Source organism: Acomys minous (assembly GCF_964271855.1).
Source record: "Acomys minous genome assembly, chromosome: 16".
NCBI lineage: Eukaryota > Metazoa > Chordata > Mammalia > Rodentia > Muridae > Acomys > Acomys minous.
Window position 1 is genome coordinate 33954446 of NC_140498.1, and position 21230 is coordinate 33975675.

Sequence of the window (21230 nt, forward strand, 5' to 3'; positions counted from 1 at the left end):
CCGCTGGAGCTGGCTCAAACCTAAGAAAGAAGCTGTGTATTCTGAAAGTGGCAGAGATAGAAGAGTGAAGCTATCTAAGCCTTTTGGAGCCCAGTCGATTACATTAAAAGCTCCAAATGCCAGACATGGTGCTGAAGGATTTGATGTTTCACAGATGGATATGTACTGGTTAGTTTTTATTATCAGCCTGACACAACCTAGAGTCTGGGTGGGCCCAGACCACTGTGGGTGGCACCATCCTTAGGCAGGTGGGTCTGGGATATATAAGAAAGCTAGCTGAACATAAGTCAGTGGGCAAGCCAGTAAGCAGTGTTCCTCCATGGCCTCTGTTTCTGTTTCTACCTCGAGTTACTGTTCTGACTTTCATCAGTGATGGATTGTGATCTGGAAGTGTAAACCAAATAAGCCCATCCCTCACCATGTTGCTTTTGTTCAGTGTTTTTTTCATAGCAGCAAAGAAGCAAATAGAACCGGGTGGTTATTTTATTTCCCAATCCTTCCCTTTGGAATAAGGAATGCTCACTCTGTGTCATTATATGTGAGAAGTCTGCCACTTGGTCTTGGCTGCATAGGTTTGATTGCTCACAGTTAAGAGACTTTGCACTTTTAAAATCTTAGAATGGTCAATGAGTTTGGGGGATTTTAAAGTTGGGTTGTAGTTTACATTATGAGGTAAGTGTCAGACTTTGGGGTCAAAGGATGGAAAAGGTTGTGGCTTTAAAATGATGAGCTCAAGTGTCAAGTTGACAAAGGGGGGAGTTGTGATGGTTAACTTTCGTTGTTGTTGTTGGTATTGTTTTTGGTTTTTCAAGACAAGAGTTTCTCTGTGTAGTCCTGGCTATGCTGGTACTAGACCAGGCTGGCCTCGAACTCAGAGAGGTCACCTGCCTTTGCCTCCCAAGTGCTGGGATTAAAGGTGTGTCCCATCACCGCCTAGTGCCTAGCTTGATGGTTAGTTTTAATACTATATAGTGACACTCATGAGAATAGAGTCTCAATGAGGAATTGTCTTCATTAGGCCATCCTGTAGGAATTTCCTTTTATCAAAAATATTTTTATTATTTTTTAGTTATGTGAGTCTGCGTGGTAAGGGGTGGGTATGTGCGTGAGTGTAGGTGTCCTGAGATCCAGCAGGCTCCCCTTGGAGCTGGAGTTACAGGTGGTTAGGAGCTGTCTAGTGTGGGTGGTAGGAATAAAACTTGGGTCATCTGGAAGAGCAAAACCTGCTCCTCACTACCTAGTGAACTTACTCTAATACAGGCAGCACCATTTCTTGGACCTGGGTGCTGGACTGAGTAAGGGAGAGAGAGAGAGGCAGCTGCATACTGGCAAACACACTTTAATTCATTGCTTTCTGATATTGAGTGTGGCTGTCATTGGGACCGGTGCTCTCAGTCCTCTGCCACTGTGATCTCACTGCCATCACACACAGTAACCTGACACTGTGAATCAGAATAAGCCCTTTCTCCCTTAAGTTGCTTTTGTCAGGGTATTTTATCACAGCAACAGCTAAAGACAAAGATAGATGCTTGTAAGTACTATTAAGAATTTGATATTTACACATAAAATACATAGTACAGCGTAAAATATATAAAGTAGCACTCACACTGCAACCATAAAGCTATGGCCGACTTTTTTTTGGGGGGGGGTGTCCAGAGGGGTGTTGTTATTTGGTTTTTTTGGAAATAGGATTTCTTTGTGTAGCCTTGGCTGCCCTGAACTCACTTTGTAGACCAGGCTGGCCTCGAATTCACAGAGATCCACCTGCCTCTCCCTCCCCAAGTGCTGGGATTATAGGCAAGTGTCACCGCACCTGGCTGACCCACTGTTTTTTAATTAATCACAATGTCTGTATCATACATGTTAAGGAAGGAAGGAAGGAAGGAAGGAAGGAAGGAAGGAAGGAAGAAAGAAAGAAAGAAAGAAAGAAAGAAAGAAAGAAAGAAAGCTTTCAAACTTGGGTATTTATAATTTCAATGGGGTGGTGTATGTCTCATGTACCCCAGGCTGGCTTTGAACTCACTATGTATGGAGCTGAGGATGGCCTCCTAAATAGTAGGGTTACAGGTACGTGGGGGATAAACTGAAGTGTTTGTTTTAATCCACACACCAATATGTAGAAAAATATGCAACAAAACAAAACAAAACCCAAACAAACAAACAAAAATAAAACGTGTGAAATCCAGTTCCAGTGTTCCCTAAGAGCCGATCCCTTTCGGTGATCTTACACTGAGTTGCTGATAGCTGTGCTTTTAGCCTTGTCCTTTGTGTTCCTGGCACAGCCTTGTTATCTGGCCCCTCACAGGAACCTGAGCTTTGGCTGCTGGGCTCCAGCAGCTGCCTGGCACTTGTATAGTGCTAACCTACTTTCTACTTTCAGGTCCTGCGTTAGGAATGTTGCTGGACAGGTCTGTTCACTGCCTCCTCCTCCACCCTCCCCACAGCGTGTGGCTCCTAGGAGTTGAAAGAGCTCCACTCTTACCTGTGGGGTTTCATCCTAAGCCTGTGGCACCCATTCCACCGGGGGCCTATGCTGGTGTCACCCTCAGCTGTGCTCACACGGGCTGGGTATCTCCTTGAGATGCAGCCTGGCTGACAGTGGTGGCATGATGCCAGCAGTAGTTGTGCACAGCTCCAGAGTTGCTGAGTGTGCTCAAAAATGGGCATTTGGGGTCTGGAGAGGTGGCTCAGTGCTTAAGAGCCCTGGCCACTCTGCCAGAGGACTCGGGTTCAATTCCCAGCACCCACATGGCAGCTCACTACTCTCTGTAACTCCAGTTCCAGGGAATCCGACGCCCCACCTAGGCATACATGCGGGCAAAACACCAATACACATAGAATAAAAAGAAACAGTTTTAAATGGGCATCTTAGAGTCAATGAAATGAACTCCATGAAATTCAGCTTGTGTTTTCACTGTTAAATCTAACTTTCCTGTTGGCTAACATGCAGAGGGCGGGTATCTGCTCACAGAATTAGTGTGACGGTAAAGGACGTGATTTGTTTTATGGAAAGTGTTTATTCTTGTCTATGCTGCTGTCATCCTTAGCTGTGCTACGGATGTACAAGTCTAATGCCTGGATTTATTTGGCTTTGAGAATACATGTTTCTGTTGTCTTCGTGTGTGTGTGTGTGTGTGTGTGTGTGTGTGTGTGTGTGTGTGTGTGTGCGCGCGCGCGCGCGCGCAGGTGTGAGCACCTGGTGATTTTAGGTGTCCCCTGCTATTGCTCACTATCTTTTCTCTTAAGATAGCATCACTCACTTTACCTGAAGCTAACTGTTTCACAGCTAGGCTGAAAGCCACCAAGCCTCAGCAGTAGCCCCTCCTGTTCCCCCTCTCACTCAACCCTGATGTTACTGTGTGGCTACATGTGGGCGCTGGAGATACCCACTCGGGTTCGTATGCTTGCCCAGCAAGCACTCTTACCCACTGACTCATCTCTCCAGCCCTTGCCCTACCTTTTGAAGTCGGGTCTTACTAAGCAGCACATGTTGGTCTAGAACTCCTGTCAGTCCTCCTGCCTCAATAGTGCAACTACAGGAATGCACCACCACACCAGGCTTGAAAATGCTTTAATTACAGTTTATTCTATTTCAGACTCTCAATGCCCTCTACCTTTGGGGCAGTTAGTTACTAGAGTTACAGAGGCGATGCCACAAAGGGCCTTAAGAGATGTCCATTCTAGTTTCCTCGCTGCCCAGAAAAAGCAGGTGCTTGCCTAAAGACAGAGGATTTGAACTCAGATATTGCCGTTCCTGTTCTGAGGCTCCATCTGAACCACACCAGCGTGGGAGAGGCTCCGGCAGGTGGGATCCCAGAGAGGGCACCAGAAACCAGCTTTCTCCTTAGAGGATCTGGTTTCTCAGGCGGTGCGGCTCGTGTGAGAGGTAGCACTCAGATAAGATTCTGGACCGGCTGTATGCCAGGGAGTGATGGAGGGCTACATTCTCTGTTCTTACTGCTTAGGAGGCATCTGGATAGCCGGTTCCTTGGAAACCCAGTTCATGGCACGAAAACATCAAAACAAGGAACCAAGTGTCCTTGGAATCCCATGTCCAGAGAAGAAGCGATGGCAGGTTGTGCCAGGGGCTGGGATGCCAGGTGCTCTGACAAGGCATTGCTGGGCATGAATTTATTTTGAGAAGCAAGTTTTCTAGATTGATCAATGCCTTTGGGGCAACTGAGGGCTCCAAGATGGGGAAGGAAAGGGCTGAGATCATACAGCTAGGAAGGGTGAGCCTTGGTGGTTCTGTGCAGAACTTCTGAACTGTAGCTCCTGCCTTGAGGACGAGGACTCAGCTGGGCTGCGGCTGTCTGAGGGCCAGCAGGCCAGGGATGTGAGGAAGTCCAGATGACTGTGGTGCTGGGCCTTCAGGAGACGGTTCTCCAAAGAGGTTCGGTTAGAATTAATCAGAGTGTCACAGTTTACTCCTGGTTTCCAGCCCACAAGTCCTGAGTATGTGTTAACATGTCTGGGGAAATACTGCTAACAGCTATTTCCTGGAGACTGTGCTGACACTGAACCCAGCACTGGGATGACTTGGTATCTCTTGGTGTCTTGAGCGTGGTACCACCCTGAGGCTAACACCCCTCGGTTTTGATCTCAGCTCTGCCTCTGGGCTCTTAGGTGGCTCTGGGGAAATCTCTTCTTTTTGTGTCCCAGTTTTCAGTAAAAAGCTGGGCCTCTCATTTGTCAAATCCTTTTAAGTTCTAAGTTTCTTTAGTAAGAGGACTTCAGTAGCCCAACTCAGACACTAGTGGGATAAATAAATAGCAAATAACTCGAGTTTACTGACCCCTCACTGTGCCCTTGCATACTGTTGCATTCGCTGCCTTGTTTGGCCCACAAAGACCCCTATGTAGGTCCTAATGATACTTAGCTACAAGGGTCGTTAAGGAAATGAGAAGATGCCTATGAAGTGCTTTCACAGCTGCTGGTGCCCAGTGAAGGCTCAGTAAATGTGTATCTTTCTTATTCTGCAGATGTGCTTTTAAGTATCCTGCCCAGGGTCAGAGAGCTAGACACTGGCAGCATGGGAATGCAAACCCAGGGAGTGTGGGTCCAGGGTCCTGTGTTCTTAGCTGGCATTCTACAGTGTCTCTCAAGGTGGTAAGTTACATGAGCAATTCATTAAAGAGCGGTTGGGGACTGAGCACCGCAGAGATACCTGTCCCCAAACGCAGGCTAACCCCACATTTAAGACACAATACCACAGTGCACAGTCACACCTGCAGGAGGAATTGGGCTGGCAGCTTGGCCATGCCTGTTGTCAACTCCTGATTGCCACAACTGTAGCCTGAAGTTCCGCCAGGAGACACACAGAAAGGACTCACACACATAGTCACCTGTCCTTTTGCACAGGTGCACAATATGGATATTGACACAGAGGGGCAGGAAGAGAACAGCCATGTGACTCGAGGTGCTTGGCTGGACAGAGAGATTTGACAGGAGGAGATATTGCTGGGTCCAGTGTGAAGTCGGAGGACGAGCTGGTAGAAGAAACAGCCTGAAATCTTCCTCGTAGCTCTTTTTTTTCCCCTCTCTTCTCACCTTTATGAAAGAATTCCAGGAGTGGGAGTGTCTAACCCGAGAAGCTTCTAGGTAAATCAGCCAAACCAAAGCAGGGACCTTGGGTGACTCTAGGGTCTGAAAACAAGAATGTGGACACAGGTGTTTGGAGAGCAGAGAACAGGAGAAAGGGAGAGGAGGGGTGTTTTGGAGAAACGGGGGGTGGGGGGGTGGGGGGGGTGGGGGGGGTGGAGCATGGACCTTCCCAGAGCAAAGGTCATCATCTGGAAAGGGCAAATACAGAGAGCCAAGCCCCCAAACACCTGCCGCCTCGGAGCTTGTCCGTCTGCTTTCCTTTCTACAGGTGCTAGAGGCACATGTAGATTCCACAGTGTGTGGAGGTCAAGATGTAATTCTCAGGAGTCGGTTCTCTCCTGCCACCTTGTGGGATCCAGGACTCAACCTCAAGTCATCAGAACTGTGTTGTGCCCACTGCGCCATTTCACTAGCCCTTTGAATTGCAAGGCAGCAGGGCAGGGTGAGGGTGAGGGTAGGGGTGTGCTTTTCACAGTCCCTTCTTCTCAGGAAGGCAATGGGCTGCGCACAAGGCTTCTTATAGCTATGTAAGGCTGAGAGGTTGTTTTGCCATAGGCTCCATGCCATGTTATGGAAATCAGGGGATATATATATATATATATATATATATATATATATATATATATATATATATATCCAAAACCCGACACACCGCTGCTAATAGCGTTCACGTGCTAGGCACAGCCATCCTCAACGAGGTCGCTACCCTGAGCATCCTCCACTTATACCACAAGGGAGTGAGAGTGGATGCCATTGCAGACAGGTGTAGAACCCAGGAGGCTGTTGCCAGAGCCCAGTGAGTTGCAACCACTGCTCCAGATCACCTCAGGTAAAGAATTTTGGTGGGGCGGCTATGGTGGAGGCTCGTGTGTTCAGCATGTAGGCTGCAGGGTGACATAATTCCCACAGTGCACAGGCATCGTCTCTCCAGGGATCACATCTCCAATGCACGTGATCAGAGGGCTTGGTACCTGCGAAGTCTGTGCTCAGTGCACTCTGTGGGTTATCTTATTGCACAGCCGCACCAGGCTTACAAGATGGGAGCTTCTTGTGTCGTGCGAAGGAAACACCTTTTAGCAAGGTTACCTAACCGCAAGGTGGAATCTGAGGTTCAGCCCAGCGTTAAATTCCTGATTCTCGGTGCGTGACATCTACCTTGCATCCTCTTAGACCATGAAGCTGCCTGCCTTTGTCTTTTCCCTCTCTTGGTCCCCTGCCCTCCCTGTCCATGCCCCATCACTGTCTGCCATTCTCCCACCCCCCCACCCCCCCCACCCCCCGGGCTTCTCACATCTTTCTGGCTTACATCCTCTAGTTGCACATGGCTCGCTGACTCTGGGGTGGGGGGGGGGTGTCATGGCCACACTTCCTGATGTGGAATGTGGAACAGGATCATCTCCTGTTTGAAGTGTAAACTTTGTCTCTCTAGGCACCCAGTGCTCTGGAGGGCAGAAACAAGCCTCATTCATCATGCCTAGCTGGGACTAGGGCTGCTGGGTGCTTCCTCCTGCTTGGTGGGCTTGCTGAATTGAGAGGCGGCAGCAGGAAACTGGAGGATGAAGTGGGGTGCTTCTCCAGGTCACCTTATGCTGTTTAGGATGTGGGCAAAGAACAAAAGTGGCAGCAGTGGGGGGTGGGGGGGGTGGGAATCATGACCTAAACTCCCCACCAGCAGCCGGGAGACCTGCCACCCCTCCCCCAGCAAGCTGCACCTTCCTTTTGTTTTTGAAATGCACCGCTAGCCTTGGAGTTTGCTCTCAGAGCCTCAACACGTCTGCTAGCTAGCTACTTGCCACCACCAGCTGCCCTTTGTTTTCTGTCCCGCCCCCCCCCCCAATGTCATGTATCTCTGGAACATTTGCTCACACCCGCAGAGTGTCTTCCACCCTATAACTCTGCCTTGCCCACTTCTGTGGTAGTTTCACTAAAGCTCCCGACAGCCATATCCTCCACACCACGCTTAGCCCTCTTAGAAGGCTTCCAGTGTGTGTGAATTGCCTTTTTTTTTTTTTATCATCCTTACGTCTGTTAGAGGAATAAGTAAAGATGTCTACACTGAACCAAATTAAGGGAAGAACCGACACCAAGGAAGACTTTCAAACTTGAGGGCAGGGCCTGCTTAGAAACTGGCCCAAGGGGGAAGCCACCTTATCAGGAGATGAGACATCTAAGCTATGGAAACTATGCATGTGAAACAGCCTGGGGCAGGAAGAACCAGCCTGCCCATTGTGCCTGGGTAGGGAGGAGAGCTACAAGTAGAGATTGTTCTTCGATTGGGGCAGGGGTGACTATAGCCGGTGATCCCTCACAGAGGGCCAGGGTTGGGGGGTGGAGAGGCCAGTGTTCTCCTGGACATCCTTGAAGGAGGAGGCTTGGGCTTGCTGGGGCACCTCAGGGGACGTGGAAGATGACTTAGCCATTCTGAATTTAAGTCCCAGGAGAATCACCACCCAGTATTACACTTGGCCAAAAAGTCGCCTGCTCCTCCTCCTTCATGCCACCCTAGAAAAGACACACCGGATAGCTGCTTCAGCTTTGGCTAGAGCTCATCGTCTGGGAAAGCAACAGCTTGCTGTGTGAGGGAAGTGGGACCTGTTGGTGCTTCTAGCTCTCGAGCTACTTGCCATGTTCCTTGACAGGTGTTCCTGTGTGCCCCTTTGTAGAGTGCACCTGGCAGAGCCTTACCTGTCTCCAAGGCAACACATCCGGGCTGTTTTTCCAGGAAGGCCAGTTGCGAAACATTCAGGAATGTTTGTGCTCATTCAGAGATTTGTAATTAAAAAAGGGCAGAACCCGCTCTTGCCTGGCACCTTGCCCCGCTTCCCTCTTGCTCTTCCAGCAACTGGGTCATTTGATTTTATGGTTGGGGTTTTAGGCGGCCCTGGGACACAGGGGCTGGAGGCAGGGACCTAGCTGGCCTGGCCAGGTGAGGGGTTGAGGCTGGTCGTTCCAGGTCCTGGTCACGTCTGAAAGCAGGCATCTCTTCTTCCTAAGGTGAATTGTGCAGGCCACGGTGTGTGTGTGTGTGTGTGTGTGTGTGTGTGTGTGTGTGTGTGTGTGTGTGTGTGTGTGCCTGCCTCCAAAGCTAAAACACTTCTCTTCATACTGACTCTCTGAATGACACCTCTCTGCACACTGAATAATTCATCTCCCTCTTGGCATTTGTTCCAGAGAGAACTTTCTGTCCAGATTTCTGTAAGTCGTATAGTTCCTTTCCATAGCAACTTTCCTGTTTCCCATAGACAAGCTCTGAGCATCAGCTGGCTGCTCCCCCATGGCTGCATCCAGGGTGTGGGGGGGGAACCTAAATACAAAACCCAAAGCCTTTCTTTCTCTTCTGGCTGCTCTTTCTAAGATGGGCCCTCTTGCTGTGCGTTCCTTCCTGTTGGGTAAAGTGGCTGCAGTCAGTGCTGGTGGGAATCACATCACTGATGCTGCCGCGAATGGCCAGAGCTTCACCTTCTCAAAGGAAGGCTGGAGCAGTATGTGGAGTTCCCGAGTTTCTGGAAACCTGACACAGTTGGGGTCCTGTTCTCCTATCCACATTCCTGTTCCTGGATTTGTACTGATGTCCTATGCGTAGTGGATAGGAAAGAAAGAAAGAGGAAGGACGCGTCTGCTCCTAGGCGTGGTGGAGAAAATGGCTTATTGTAGACAAAAGGGAAAGCATAGGCAGGGACATCAGGGAGAGTCCAGAGTGGACATGACCGGACTGAGCTAGGCCATGTGAGAAAAGAGAGAGAAGGAAGAGAGGAGAAGAGCCACTGACCAAGAGGGGTCACCTGCTGCCAAGAGAGTAAAAAGTAGACCAGAAGGCATTGGGACCGTGTAGCAAAGGGGCTGGGTTTTATAGGGAAGGGCAGCTGAGGGTAGGGTGTACCAGCCGGAAGGGCCCTGTAGCACGTAGAGACTAAGGGATACTGGGAGAACCTGGTGGTCAGCATCTACCTGGATCCGTTAATGGACCCCTCAGCAGTTTGCCCTGGGCTTGAGATGTAACATCGAGGAGCCGTGGATTTTCTGGGTTTAATGAGCAGCATTGTACCAAGACACCAATGACTGAAGACACTCATCACTTAAAACTTCAGAACCCTCCTGTCTGCTTCACACACGCCTGTTCTCTCTCCTCTTCTGGGCATCTCGCACGGCTCCACGTTGTTCCGAGACCCACTGGGTCTTGTTAATTCTTGTTGGCAAAGCTTCGGCTCTGGGACCTAGCCCTGGAGCCTCTGGTGTATTAGCTATGCATTGTTTAGTATGTGTTTTCATTTGTCAAATCGAACAAGAACATCTACTACCCAGAGAGGGCGGGTGGTACAGCTAGATAGAATCATTGTTCCATACTTAATTACTGTATAACTGTTATTGCAAATTTAGTTTAAAATAAAAGACAAATAAAATGGAAATGTTAACATTCTTTATTGTTTTTTGTTTTTCAAGTCAGGGTTTCTCTGTGTAGCCTTGGCTGTCCTGGACTCCATTTGTAGATCAGGCTGACCTCGAACTCACAAAGATCTGCCTGCCTCTGCTTCCGAGTGCACCACTACGCCTGGATCAATGTTAGCATTTTTTTTTTTAAGATTTATTTATTTATTATGTATACAGATTTCATTACAGATGGTTGTGAGCCAACATGTGGTTGCTGGGAATTGAACTCATGACCTTTGGAAGAGCAGTCAGTGCTCTTACCCTCTGAGCCATCTCTCCAGCCCCAATGTTAGCATTCTTATACCTAGTTTTTTGCATGTCTTATTTTATTTTAAGTTAGGTTCCTGCTGTGTAGCCCTGGCTAGCCTAGAACTCACTATGTAGGCTAGGTTGCTAGGCTAGCCTCAAAACTACAGAGCTCTGCCTCTGCCTCCTGGGTGCTGGGATTCGAGGCACGTGCTATCACACATCACACCTGACTAGATTTTTTTTTTTTAAATAAGTCCAGTCTCGTGTAGCCTAGGCTAGCTCCCAACTTGCAATGTAGACAAGGTTGACCTTCAACTTCAGCTCCTCCTGCCTCAGCTTCTGGAATTACAGGTGTGTGCACCCATACTCAGGTTTATGTAGTGCTAGGGGTCAGACTCAGGGCTTTGAGCATGCTAGGCAAGTAGCCTCCCTACTGAGTCATATCTCTAGCCTTAGCCATTTTAATTAATATCTTTTAGTTTCTCCCCTCTCCTCTCCTCTCCCTCCCCTTCCCCTTTTCCCCTCTACCCTTTTCCTTTTCTTTTCCAGCTCTCTTGAGAATATTATAGGCCTTTAACCAGGTGTACTGTTGTAAACCTGGATTCCTAGCACTCAGGAGGCTAGGGGCAGAAATGCCAGGAGTTTGAGGCCAGCCTGGGTTACAGAGTGAGCCCTGTCTCAAAACAAACAAAGAAGAAACTATTTTAGCCATTTTAGTCCCAGTGTTCCCTCTGTGTGTCCGTGCATGTGTGGGTACACATATGTACACAGGCCCAAGGTCGATTGCTGTCAGAACCCTTCCCTGATCACCGAGAGAGACTATTGGCCAAGCCCAGAGCTTACCAACGTAGTCTCAGTGGCCACCTTGCTCCAGGAGCCCCTGTCTCTGCCTTCCAAGGCTGAAGTTATAAGTGGGCCGCCACACTTCCCTTGCGCTTAGTGGGTTCTAGGGAGCTAAACTCTGATGATCTTGCAAATGCATTAACTGCTATGCTACCCTCCCCCCAACACACACACACCCTTTATGCTATATATATTTAACCCAGCAACCTAAAGAGTTTTAGTTAGTCCCGACTTCACAGATGAAAATTTCTGAGGCTCTGAGAGATTTAAGTTTTTGCCCAACTCACCCAACTAAAGAACAGTGCGTATCGGATCCTTATTTGATAATTCTTAGTTTGTTGCATATAAAAACATACCCCTGGCCCAGTCTCATGAAACCACAGTCTACCACAATGCAACCATGAATTATTAACCAAAGCCAATTGGTAGATACAGTTCACAGTCTCTGAAACTCTGAGTATGAAGCAGGCGGGTGAACCCGTCCATGTCTTGTCTGCCAGGGACTTTTTTCAGTGCCATGGTTGTCTCGTTGTCCCCATGTGGTTTTACATTTGGTTTAGATTGGGCGATTATTGGTCAGCTTCCCATCTCTCTATCAGATGCCTACAACAAGGGGCTTGCAAAGAGAAAGGGTTTGTTATGGTTCCCCATTTGAGAGGCTTCGGTCTATACCTGAGTGGCTTTCTTTCTTGCCTTGAGCTTGTACTATTGAGGCAACAGATCTTGACATACGCATGTGGCAGAGCAAAACTGCTCACTTCATGGCCAGACAGGAAGAGATGGGAAGAAAAGGCTGGGTCCTACTCTCTCCTCTTCAGGGACACATTTCTAGTGATCTGGGGACCTCCTGAGGGCTCCATCACTTCCCATAGCACTCAGCCAGGACACACAGGCCTTCAGCGAGGAGAGCGGTCATCCAGGTTAAGGAAGAGATGGTCAAAGCATCATTCTTCCTGTCCCTTGGTACCCCAGCTTGCCAGTCTGTTGAAAGAATCTGAAACAGAGTCTCCTGGGATTCCAGCACTGGAATGAGGAAAGAGCAGACAGAAGAAACAGAGGGGTATTTAAATGAGTGTTTCAGGGCCGGGGACATGGCTTTGTGGATGAAAAAAATGCCAGCTATGTGTGCTACCCGGTGGCCTGAGTTCCTTCTCTGGAGCCCAGAGTGGTACGAAGTTTCAATCCCTAACTGCAAGACAGGAGTCAGAAACAGGAGAATCACACACAATAGCAGAAAACAAGAGAGACCCTGTCTTGGGCTAGAACTGACAATCGAAAGTTGTCCTCTGGCTTCCGCACGGGCATGGTAACATGTGGTTATCCTAGACAGAAGCAGCACTGGGCATACGTGAAAGTGGGCTGTCTTGCAGGGCCACTGGTCCCGCGTGTTAGTTTCCTGGCTCCCTGTTCTCTGGCTGAAACCATGGACAAACGGTGTGTGGTGCAGTTTTCCAGCCTTGACAAGCCTTTGCTGCCTGACTTGTTTATCTGTCTGATTTTAGCCACTAAGACTTGATGATTACTACCAGTTTGCACCCTGCGAGATGGGGCCTTAGAGAGTTATTTTTGCCAAATAATCAGTTTGGCCAGTACTGGCGGAGCAGAGCCAGCAGTGGGTGCAGGCATTTAGGATCCAGCTCAATTGGCAAATAAATATGGCTTGCTGGCTAGGCTCCTGGGGCAGGGGCGTCTGTTGTTCTAGAGCTCGCAGGAGGCCTGCTTTTCGAAGGGCAAATGGGCATGACCAATACATGACAGAGCCGGGACAGAGACCGGAGTGGGGTGGGCCAGCCAGCAGCAGGTGGAAAAGCCAGAAGGGAGCTGGCATCCAAGTCACGAAGCCAAGACTTGGCCTTCAAGCTGTTGTGCAAACTATCAATTGGAGATTCAGAAGCCCAAGCTTCAGACAGAAAGATGACTTGCCAAAGTCACTGCCAAGTTAGAGGCAAAATGTTGGGACCGGAATACATTCTCTGCCTTTCTCCCGGGGTGGGGCTGGTTGGGGTTGGGGTTGGGGGGGTAGCCTTACCCTGATGCTACTGCAGAATGTCTTTGCCTTCCCAGGGGCTCAGGGCACACCAGAGGCGGTGCTATAGTGCAAAAAAAAAAACCCGCCTGCCTGGATCTGCTGAGCAGATCAGGAAAAGCGGAGAGATGGAAAAACAGCACAGCAGTGTTGGGGGCTACAGGCTGACGGATTGTGTTTCTCGTCTTCCTTGCCAGGTACACCAAACCGCTCACCTTTGCTGACTGCATCAGCGATGAGCTGCCGCTGGGATGGGAGGAAGCATATGATCCACAGGTTGGAGATTACTTCATAGACCACAATACCAGTAAGTGCTTTGCTGCCCTTCTCCTCGCCAGGCCCATTCCCCCCTCCCCCCCAGCCCCTACCCCCCCCCCCCCGCCCATCCCTTTCCCTTCTCACGACCACCTCCACAGAAGCACCAGCAGAGCCTGGAAGGCAGATTGTGTTCTCTGTAATGTAGACGTAGAGATGTCAGTGCAGATATAGATAGATAATGTATGCTCATGTGAAAACAACAGTTCGGAAGGTTTTTAATAGAATCTGAAACTTCTTTTAGCGCCATTCCAGCTCCCCGCTTTTAGTGGCAACATTGCTGACGAGTTCTTCTCTGTCATTTCAACATATCATTTCTGTAATATTTCCAATCGTGTGTTTATATATGTGCCTATGTGCATATTTTTGCATATGTTTATGAATGGCTTTCTTACCATTAAAATAATAGATGCACATTATCATTTTCAAGTATCTGAAGCCCTCGCAAGCCTCTCGCAATGCAGGTGCACGTATGTTCTTAGTAGATTAGTGTCAGTCTGCCCACTTTCATTTCCTGTCTGTGCCCACAGTATTCTGATCCAAGATGAACATTCCCACTCTCGCTCTCTCCTTAAGACAGAAGCGTGTGTGGAGGAAAAGATGCCCCGCTGAGGAGAGGCGGCATGGGCATACTCTTAGCCAAGACCATCTCTGTCCTCCGAAATGGTGTGTGTGCAGGAGGACAGGGTTTGCCTGTCTTAATGTGTCTTTAGAACCACAACATACTTCTTTTCCTCGCAGGCAAGGGGAAGATGAAAGGGAATGGGGACGAGCCTGGCAAAGGCTGAAGGCTGAGGACAGGCTACCAGCTGCTAACTGCCTCCTGCATCTTGAGTGCACACTCGGCTGTGTGCTTGTGGCAGACTCTCAGTAGGCAGTGTCTTATTCAGTCCTCCCGGGGACCCTGTGGTGTATTCGGATGGTTAACTTCATCTTATTGAGATTTAGAGGTAGCGATTGGCGGCTCAATTCTCAGAGTTAAAACATGGCCGAAGGCAAGCATGATGGTACACACCTGTCATCCCAGCACTGGGTGCTGAGACGGAAGATTGTGAATTTGAGACTACAGTGATTTCTCCCCCCGCCCCCCCTTGGCCAGCCTTGGACCCATCTCAACAAGGAGGAAAGGAGAAACCCTGGTTGAGCTGGGATTCAAACTGATACTGGAGAATGGAGTTGTGCCTCTGTTCATCCACTTCCTCTTCTAAATTTCCTTTGCCTGTTACTGCTGTGCCTTCTGGGGGAAGTTACTGTGTCTAATTCTATCTCGTCCCAAGCCTTGGCCCACTGAGGTACACAGTAGGTATGCACTTAACCCTTGCTAAGTAGAGAAGGGCATATGTGCATGAGTGCACGAGTAAGCGGATGAATGAGCAGACCGTTGTTGGCAACAGAGCGTAGAAGAGTATCTGAGAGACAGCTAATGGCATTAATGACATTGTTGGGGATAGCAAAGGTTTTTATTAGCACTCATGATTGCATACTGGATAATGAGAAGTAAATATGCCTAATTGAGTGTGTATGGGGAATGAGGTTAATGCTTGGAGGGCTGCTTCAGAGGCTGGGTTAAATGCTGATGTACTAGAGCCCTAATCAGTCCTTTCCTGTCTCTAATTGCTGAGAGCATCCCCCTCATTAAAATCTCATGGCAGGAGTGGGATTTTTTTTTTTGTTAAGGTGCTTCTGGGAGTTGCTGGAGGAACAGAAGGGAGGAGGAACTAGCAGGCTGTGGCGGAGTTAATTCTCCAGGAGGTGATGGCAGAAGTGGGGTTTGTGTGCCTATGTGCGTGAAATGGGACCCAGCAGGGAGGAATGTTATCTGGTGGTTTAACCAGTTCTCAGGCTACTGGTTTCCCTTTGGTTTGTAAGTTGTGTTGTTGGATAGAAGATACCATATCTGTAGATGGCAATATTGAGACAAATGCAAGGGTGTGTGTGTGTGTGTGTGTGTGTGTGTGTGTGTGTGTGTGTGATCATTACAGCTTTAATCATTCGAAGCCATGGGCTGCAAGCCCTCTTACTCATATGTGTTGTTCTTGGGCAAAATTCTTCTCCAAATCTGTTGTAAATAAACACTACAACCAAAAGCAATGTGTAGGACAGAGGATGTTTCAGCTTATAGCCTGCAAGTCCTTCATGAAGTAAGACGAGGGAAGGAACTCAAGGCAGGAAATGAGGCAGGGACCATGAAGGAGTGCTGTTAACTAGTTTGCTCTCCGTGGCTTGATCAGAGAATGTCTTACACAGCCTGGAGCCACCTGCCCAGGAGTGACACCACCCACATTGGGCAGGGTCCTTCTCCATCACTCACTAATGAAGAAAATGCCCCCCCCCCCACATAGTGACCTATGAAGGCAGTGCCTCAGTTGAGGTGCCCTCTTCCCAAATGATTCTAGTGTATGTTAAGTTGACACAGAACTAACCAGCAGACCCACTGGGACTGGGCTCTACAACTCTGCGTTTTGATTGGTTGTGGTTCTCCATTATTGTGGTCCCCATCTGCCGCAGAGAGAAGTTTCCTTGATGAGGAGTGACGACGACGACGACACTTCTCTGTGGGTGTGAGGACAAATGTCGGTAGATTGTTGCTAGGGCTTGTGCCGGTTTAGTAAATTAGTGGTTGTAGACTCTCCTCCAATGACTGATGATTTCAGTACCAGACATGATTTCCCTCTTGTTGATCAGATCTTAAATCCAATTAGAGAGCGGTTGGTTACCACCGCGGTGTGTATGGAGGTCGCTGATTTGCTTCATGGGGGTCAGAGCTGAGTAAGACTGTTGGTCGCTTCCTTCCCCTGGGAGCTTGCATGCGCCTTTTGGTGCATAAAGCTAGTCCTCAAGGAGAGGGCGTTCAGGGTCTCATTTTTTTTTAATGAATTTTTCCATAGGTTTAGACTATGTCTTGGCTATTTTTAATTTATAGTTCTCTACACAGTTAACAGTGTTGCATATTCCCCAGATGTTCAACTGTTTTGTTTTTTTTTTTTAAACACAGTTGCTCTTCGTGTTTCACACCGTCAGAAGATACTGTTGTTAACTTTGTGAAAAGCACACGTGTGGTGTCTGTAAGAAGCGGGAAGGGATGGGCTCGGGTGGCACACAGCGTTGGTCCCAGCACGAGGGGTAGGGGAGGACATGCAAAGTTCCTGAGTGTGGTAGTTGTGTACCTTGCACGGAGAATGTGCATATAAGCACATGAACATGAAGTAGAGGGGAGTGAAGTGATTCTCTATGATGACTACAGTAAACATCTAAGAGATTATTATTGAGGTGGCTGCCGTTCTGTGGGGAGATGTGTGAGGAAGAAAGGACAAGGGGTCTGGTGGTTTGGGTCGTGCACTTTGTAGTACGCTTAACTGTGCCACGGTGTCATGACTTTATACAGGTCAACAACGTGCATAACTTTAGTGAAGACAAAATAGTTAGCCAAGACGATCTTGAAGAGCCTACCCAGATACAGCCTTATCTGTTGTAAGGAGCAGCCATGGCGCAGGAGGGATGGCCTGGAGAAGGGCCACTTTACAGAGTGACCAGTTTAGAACCAGCAGCATTTAGCATGACTCCATCAAGGGACCTTCAGAGTGCCTACTTCTCCAAAGACCAGACCCCAAGAGTTGCTGCTACAGGTGCTTTCCATATGCGAATGCAGTAGAAGAGGGACCTCTACCCCTATTCCTACCTTGCGTCATGGGAATATGGAAAAACAAATCCAAACCTGGGCCACGGCCGTAAACATAAAAGCTAAAACTATAAAACACCTCAAAGAAAACACAGGTAGCTGGCTGCAGTGGCGCACACATGTAATGCCAGCACTCAGGGAGGCAGAGGCGGGCGGATCGCTGTGAGTTTGAGGCCAGCCTGGTCTACAAAGTGAGTCCAGGACAGCCAAAGCTATACAGAGAAACACTGTCTCCAAAAAAACAAAAACAAAAAAGAAGAAGAAGGAGAAGGGGAAGAAGAGGAAGAGGAAAAGGAAGAAAAGAAAAAAAGAACAGTCAGAAACTGAGCCTGGTATGGTAGCACATGTCTGGTCTCAGCACTGGATACTATACTTAATCTTAGCTAAAATGCTGAGAAGTGAGTGCTCCCAAATTAGAGAGGCTACCAGAAACTCAAGACCCACTTTCATTGCACAGGTGAGGAGGAAAAGAGGAAAAATGAAGTAAGAGAAAAATCTGAAACATTTTGAAACACACACATATTTGGACAATACACACAAAAAAAAACCCCACTAACTATAAAAATGTAGCAAGTTTAGCTTTGTCAAACTAAAGCATCTATTTTTTTCCTTCAAAAGATGCCACTAAGAAACTGACAGTGCAAGCCAGAGAGATAAGGAGAAAACATTTGCACAGCACCCACAATCAGAGTATATAAAGGACTCTCACACGCCAGGAAGCACAAATATGTTCTTGCTGTTTTTTGTGTTGTTGTACAAATATATCTCCACCTGAAATTTTAAAAATTTTTAAAAAACTTTATGATAAGTTACTATGGAGGAATTATTGGTCAAAGTATTAATATTTTAAGCCTGTTCCTAATTTATATATTATACTATTCTGTTTTATATTGCTAACAGAGAATAGGGTGCCTATTCATATTTTTTAAACTGATTCCTTTTATATTGAGCTATAGCAGATAGCCTTGAACCTCTGTTATGCCTTAACCTGTTTCTTCTTTTGGTTGTTATCAGACAGAACTTGGTGCTCAGTTTGAAAACTGATCTTGATTTATTTATTTATTTACATTTTTTTCCTTTTTTAATTAATTTATTCTTGTTACATCTCAATGGTTATCCCATCCCTTGTATCCTCCCATTCTTCCCTCCCTCCCATTTTCCCCTTATTCCCCTCCCCTATGACTGTTTTATTTATTATGTTTTATTTTTGGTCGTGTAACTAATCCAGATGGAATTGCTTTGCCCCATAGTGAGTTTAACCCGTTTATATTTATTGGCTATATTATGCTCAGCAATATAAAACGATGAGCTTCTGTACATCGTACTTTTGCTTTCTGGTGGTTAATCCTGCAGGCCAGCAACACAACAGGTGCTTGTACGGTGCTGACATACTGCTCTGGGATCTGTTTCAGAAACCACTCAGATCGAGGATCCGAGGGTGCAATGGCGGCGGGAGCAGGAGCACATGCTGAAGGATTACCTGGTGGTGGCCCAGGAGGCTCTGAGTGCACAAAAGGAGATCTACCAGGTGAAGCAGCAGCGCCTGGAGCTGGCCCAGCAGGAGTATCAGCAGTTGCATGCCGTCTGGGAGCATAAGCTGGGCTCCCAGGTCAGCTGTGAGTACCTCTCGTCCCCGGGGCCCATTACCAGCATCCCCTGTACAAACTACTATGCTCTCTAGCATTTCTCCTGTTGCTTTTTCACCTTCCCTTTACTCTCTGTGTGTGTGCGCGCGTGTGTGCATTGTAAGCACAGGTACGTGTCGATGCTGGTGCCCATGCATAGATGTGGAGGCCAGAGGAGGACGTCGGGTACCCTGCTCTATTTCTTATCTCATTATTTCTTGCTAGGGTCTCTTGCTGGGCTTAGGCTGGTGGCCAGCCAGCCCCAGGGACCTTTCTGTGTCCCTCTCCTGCATTCTCTCCCCCAATTGCTGGAGTTACAGGCACACGCAGCTGTGTCTGGCTTTTTACGTGAGTCCTGAGGATCTAAACCCAGGTCTTTGGGAGTTCACAGGCAAGTGCTCTGACCCGTTGGCCATCTCCCCAGCACCCTCAAGCATCAATCACTTCATTTGCCGTTTGCAGCCTGCTTTATTCCGTTTCGTTTGTAATCATTTTAGACTGTTAACCAGATTCCTCGTCATTTCATTTAAAGCTCATCCACGGCTATGAGAGAATTGGAGCAGGGAGTTGTTTAATAGGTACAGATTGTTGCTTTGGAGAGAAAAAATAGTCCTAGAAGTGGATGATTAGTAATAACAGTCAATAACACCTTTACAACGTCAGGGATATACCTCAGTTTTTCTTCTTTATTCTTCTGTCATACAGCACATCCTGACTACAGCCTCCCTCCTTCCCCTCCTCACACGCACCCCCACCTCCCCTCTCCCGTAGATCCACTGCTCTTCTGTTTCCCTTCAGAAAAGAGCAGGCCTCCCAGTGATATCAACTGAACATGGCATAACAGAATGTAATAAGACTTGGCACAAACCTTCATATTATGGCTGGATGAGGCAACCCAGTAGGAGGAAAAGGGTCCCACAAGTAGGCAAAAGAGTCAAAGATACCCCAACTCCCACTGCTAGAAGTTCCGCAAAAACCTGAAGTGAAACAACCAAAGCACATATGCAGAGGGCCCAGTAGAGGCTCAATGATTGCCGCTTCAGTCTCTGTAAGCCCCAATGAGTCATGCTTAGCTGGTTCTGTGGGCTGTGATCTCCTGGTGTCCCTGACTCCTCTGGCTCCTACAATCCTTCTTCTACCTCATCTGCAGGATTCCCCCGAGCTCTGCCTAATGTGTGGTGTGGGTCTTTGCCTCTGCTCCCATCAGATGCTGGAGGAAGCAAGCCTCTCTCATGACAATTGAGCTAGGTACCTATCTATGAGTATAGCAGAATATCATTAGGAATCATTTCATTGACTTTTTTGGTTTGGTTTGGTTTTTGTCAGTTATGTTTGCTTCTACCCTAGGTCTCTGGACCATCCATCTTCTGGTTCCTAGCCACTCAGGCAGTGTTGGTCATGGGCTCCCTGTCATGACTTGAGCCTCAAGTTAGACCGGTCATTGGCTGAAACTCTTGAGGCACCATTGCCCCAGTGCATCTTGTAGGCAGGATAGGCTATGGGTTGAAGGTCTTGTGGCTGAGTTGATGTCCCAGTTCTACCACTGGAAACCTAACCTGGTTGTAGTAGATGGCTGGCTCAGGCTGCATATCCTCCATTACTAGGAGATCTTGCTAGGGTCACCCTCATAGGTTCCAAGATGTTTCCACTGCACTAGGTTTCCATATTGCCTCCTAAATGCCCACCTCTTTCAGTCATCTCTCCCCATACTCTCTCCTCCACCCGATTCCTTTCTGTTCCCGTCCTCACCTGCCCCCTGTCCACCCACAAAATCTATTCTATTTCCCCTTCCCAGGGAGAGCCCTCCTTATTACTTAGCATCTCTGGGTCTATAGATTGTAGTGTGACTATACTTTACAGCTAATATCCACTTATAAGTGAGTATAGACAATACGTGTCTTTCTGGGTCTGCATTACCTTACTCAGGATGATTATTTCTAGTTCTGTACATTTACCTACAAATTTCATGATGTCATTGTTTTTAACAGCTGAATAATATTCCATTGTGTAAATGTGCCACATTTTCTTTATCTGTTCTCCAGCTGATGGACATCTAGGTTGTTTCTAGTTTGTGGCTATTATGAATAAAGCTTCTATGAACATAATTGAGCAAATGTCCTTGTGGTAGGATGGAGCATCTTTTGGGTATATGCCCAAGAGTGATGAAGCTGGGTTTTGAGGTAGATCAATTCCCAATTTTCTGAGGAGCCACCATATTGATTTCTATAGTGGCTGAATGAGTTTGCACTCCTGCCAGGAATATACTTAATGTTATGAACAGTGTGGTTTGAAATATGTTGGTAATGAAGTGGTAATCTTATGTTGTATGTGTGTATTTTTGTTTTTGTTATTGCTGTTTTGATGTTTTTTAAACTTTACTTGTTTTAGTCTATATGAGTGTTTATCTTGCATGTATGTTATGTGTACCATATGCATGCCTGGTACCTGAGGAGGTGAGAAG

At 47.7% G+C, this 21230-nt stretch overlaps 1 protein-coding gene across 2 annotated transcripts in view; it reads left to right on the plus strand.

The window, feature by feature from the left end:
• Positions 1-21230, plus strand: part of WWC1 (WW and C2 domain containing 1) — a 147759-nt gene that overhangs the window by 57666 nt on the left and 68863 nt on the right. For both annotated transcript variants that reach the window (XM_084761244.1, XM_084761245.1), the window contains exons 2-3: positions 13348-13457; positions 18557-18760. In XM_084761244.1, coding sequence (XP_084617370.1) covers positions 13348-13457; positions 18557-18760 — 314 coding nt within the window. The remainder of the gene's footprint in view (positions 1-13347; positions 13458-18556; positions 18761-21230) is intronic.